This window comes from Triticum aestivum, chromosome 2B, assembly GCF_018294505.1.
Source record: "Triticum aestivum cultivar Chinese Spring chromosome 2B, IWGSC CS RefSeq v2.1, whole genome shotgun sequence".
Classification (NCBI taxonomy): domain Eukaryota; kingdom Viridiplantae; phylum Streptophyta; class Magnoliopsida; order Poales; family Poaceae; genus Triticum; species Triticum aestivum.
The window spans coordinates 789,206,052-789,209,456 of NC_057798.1; the positions used below are offsets into that span (position 1 = coordinate 789,206,052).

Below are 3,405 nucleotides of genomic sequence, written 5' to 3' on the forward strand. Positions count from 1 at the left end.
CGCATGCCTTTTACACATGTAATTTCAAGTAAATAAAATATAATACACAGTTGTAGGTTCAACCAAAATTAGAAATCTCTCCGCGTAATAATAGTACAAAGCCCTTGATTATAGTATAATAGTACATCTCTCTTCGGGGCACATATGAATCTTAAAATAAACATAAATTTACTTGTCTAAAAGCTAGATAGAAAGGTGACACAATGGATATATTTCTCAAAGAATCAACCTTCTAGCATGCTTGCCATGGTAAACTACACGTAAAAGATGATTTAACTTGACATAGAGTCCATCGCAGATTTGATGTCATTAGCGATATTCTTGGCATCTGTTGCAATACCAGCTAATCCTCTCCTCGCCAACCCAGCACAGTAGAGCCCATTTTCACCTTTCCAATGATTCGGATATTTTTGGATGGGCAGTCCGTTGCCATTTAACATGCTCTCACCATTCTGGATTAAAAACACATAGACCTTGTTAGTAGATTTAATCTTGGTTACACCAAGAAAGCAAACTCAGATATGTTCAAACACAAGCTATATTACCTTGAGCCACATATTTGCCGTGCTTTTGTATCCAGTTGCAAACACAATTGCATCAAATGACATTCTTTTACTGCATTGAAATTTAACTATGTTGCACTTGATCTTACTAATGCTCCCTTGAACCTTTAGGAGATAAAAATACATTGATGACTTGGAATACCAAATCAACATATGTTATAAATTTGTGTCATGTCAAGGACATAATTACTTTGATGAAGCCTTTTTTGATCAATCCAACAGTCCCAACATCAATTACTGCAGATCGGCCTGTTTCTGATTTGAGGGTCATTGGACCCATTTTTGGCCTTGTGATGCCATGTTGTGACAAGTCTCCAAATATTAAATACGCTACCATCACAAGGAGTTTATCCACTAGATTCAATGGAAGACGGTGAGCAAGTGTCATCCCCAAACGAATTAATTCCTTTGTCATTACATGAATCTGCAACAACAAAACACGTCACACCTCTTTTGAAGTATGCATGATAAATAAATTTTCATAGAATTTCTTCTTTCAAGAAATAAATTTTTGTCATGTGTTCCTCTAGTCTTTCAGTTGTTTGTGTGTGATATAAAACAATCCATCTCTTTTTCTATGTGAAATACTTCCTATTAGGAAAACACTGAAAATTGCATCTCTTCTATTAATAACTATACTAAGAATTTGCGTTCATGCACCCAGTGAAAATATATAGTGCACATACGTACCGGGCTTCGTATAACAATCGATGTGTTGGCACCATGGGTCGCAAGTTCATAAGCAATTTCCATCCCGGAGTTGCCAGATCCAATGACCAATACATTCTTGCCAGAGTAGCTCTTGCCTGACTTGTAGCTTGAGGAGTGAATAACATCACCTGGAAAGTTTTCCAGTCCAGGGAACATTGGAATATTCTTTGCACTATTATCACCACTTGCCACAACAAGAAACTTCACCATGAACTTGACTGTGGTGCACTCTGACATGTCCTTTGCCACAATGGACCAACATTTTTCATCATTGTCATATGTGGATGACTCCACGCTGGTGAGATACTTTGGTTGAATGTTGAAACGCTCAACATAGTCATCCAAGTACTTCACAAACAAGGTTATTGGTATGTATGTTGGTGCATCTATAGGGTATGACATGTGTGGCAACTCACAGAACTCCTTTGTGAGATGCAGCTTGAGGCGATCATACGCGCGGTTGCGCCAGAGTGACGCGCTACAGCTCTCGCGCTTGACGATGGCATAAGGAATTGAGAATTGGCTAAGGCATGCTGCCGTTGCGAGGCCTGCTGGCCCAGCACCAACAATCAACACTGTAACACCCTCCATTTCAAAGAGAAGACTTGACAAAGTTGTGGGATAAGTTCGGTGGTAGTCCAGTGTTTGTGTGTTTGCTCGACGAACTTTGGAGGACATGCTCGTGTATGGGGGCATATATATACTGGCATCCTTCTGTTGGGGAACATAGCAGAAATTCAAAATTTTCCTACGTGTCATCAAGATCTATCTATGGAGAAACCAGCAACGAGGGGAAGGAGAGTGCATCTACATACCCTTGTAGATCGCTAAGCGGAAGTGTTCAAGAGAACGGGGTTGAAGGAGTCGTACTCGTCGTGATCCAAATCACCGGAGATCCTAGTGCCGAACGGACGGCACCTCCGCGTTCAACACACGTATAGCCCGGTGACGTCTCCCATGCCTTGATCCAGCAAGGAGAGAGGGAGAGGTTGAGGAAGACTCTGCCCAGCAGCAGCACAATGGCGTGGTGGTGATGGAGGAGCGTGGCAATCCTGCAGGGCTTCGCCAAGCACCGCGAGAGAGGAGAAGTACTTGGGAGAGGGGGAGGGCTGCGCCAGAACTTGGGGTGCGGCTGCCCTCCCAACCCTCCACTATTTATAGGTGGGGGGGAGAGGGGGCCGGCCCCCCTAGATCCCATCTAGGGTTGGGGGCGGCGGCCACGGGGGGAGGAGTGCCTCCCAAGTCAAGTGGAGGCCCTCCCCCTTATGGTTTCCCCTCTCTCATGCGCATGGGCCTTGGGGGGGCTGGTGCCCCTGGCCCATTAAGGCTAGGGCGCCCCCCCTACAGCCCATGCTGCTGTATTGGACGTGGTGGAACAATTTCCGGACCTCCGGACCCCTCCGGAATCCTCCGGAACCTTCTGGGAGCTTCCCGGTACAATACCGGAAAAACCCGAACTTTTCCCGGAACCCGAACAACAACTTTCGATATATAAATCTTTACCTCCTGACCATTTCGGAACTCCTCGTGACGTCCGGGATCTCATCCAGGACTCCGAACAACATTCGGTAACCACATACAAACTTCCTTTATAACTCTAGCGTCATCGAACCTTAACTGTGTAGACCCTACGGGTTCAGGAACCATGCAAACATGACCGAGACGTTCTCCGATCAATAACCAACAGCGGGATCTGGATACCCATGTTGGCTCCCACATGTTCCATGATGATCTCATCGGATGAACCACGATGTCAAGGACTCAATCAATCCCGTATACAATTCCCTTTGTCTAACGGTATTGTACTTGCCCAAGATTCGATCGTCGGTATGCCGATACCTTGTTCAATCTCGTTACCGGCAAGTATCTTTACTCGTTCCGTAACACATCATCCTGCGATCAAATCTTTGATCACATTGTGCACATTGTGATGATGTCCTACCGAGTGGGCCCAGAGATACCTCTCCATCACACGGAGTGACAAATCCCAGTCTCGATTCGTGCCAACCCAACAGACACTTTCGGAGATACCTGTAGTGCACCTTTATAGCCACCCAGTTACGTTGTGACGTTTGGTACACCCAAAGCATTCCCACGGTGAGTTGCACAATCTCATGGTCTAAGGAAATGA

The 3,405-nt window shown here is 45.2% G+C and overlaps 1 protein-coding gene across 1 annotated transcript; it reads right to left on the reverse strand.

Annotated features, from left to right (window-relative positions):
* Positions 1-272: 272 nt before the first annotated feature.
* Positions 273-1,952, reverse strand: LOC123042783 (probable indole-3-pyruvate monooxygenase YUCCA10). Its single transcript, XM_044465163.1, has 4 exons — positions 1,254-1,952; positions 754-987; positions 546-668; positions 273-452 (listed from the first exon to the last, which is right to left on the reverse strand). The coding sequence occupies exons 1-4, from the start codon at positions 1,950-1,952 to the stop codon at positions 273-275; spliced, it is 1,236 nt and encodes a 411-aa protein (XP_044321098.1).
* Positions 1,953-3,405: the final 1,453 nt, after the last annotated feature.

Bases quoted from the DNA above. Each gene is read 5' to 3' on its own strand.
- LOC123042783 (XM_044465163.1), bottom strand. From the start codon at position 1,952: ATGTCCTCCAAAGTTCGTCGAGCAAACACACAAACACTGGACTACCAC. The intron at 988-1,253 runs GTACGTATGTGC...TTGTTGTTGCAG, and splicing joins CGATTGTTATACGAAGCCCG to ATTCATGTAATGACAAAGGA. The intron at 669-753 runs GTAATTATGTCC...TATCTCCTAAAG, and splicing joins TCAAAAAAGGCTTCATCAAA to GTTCAAGGGAGCATTAGTAA.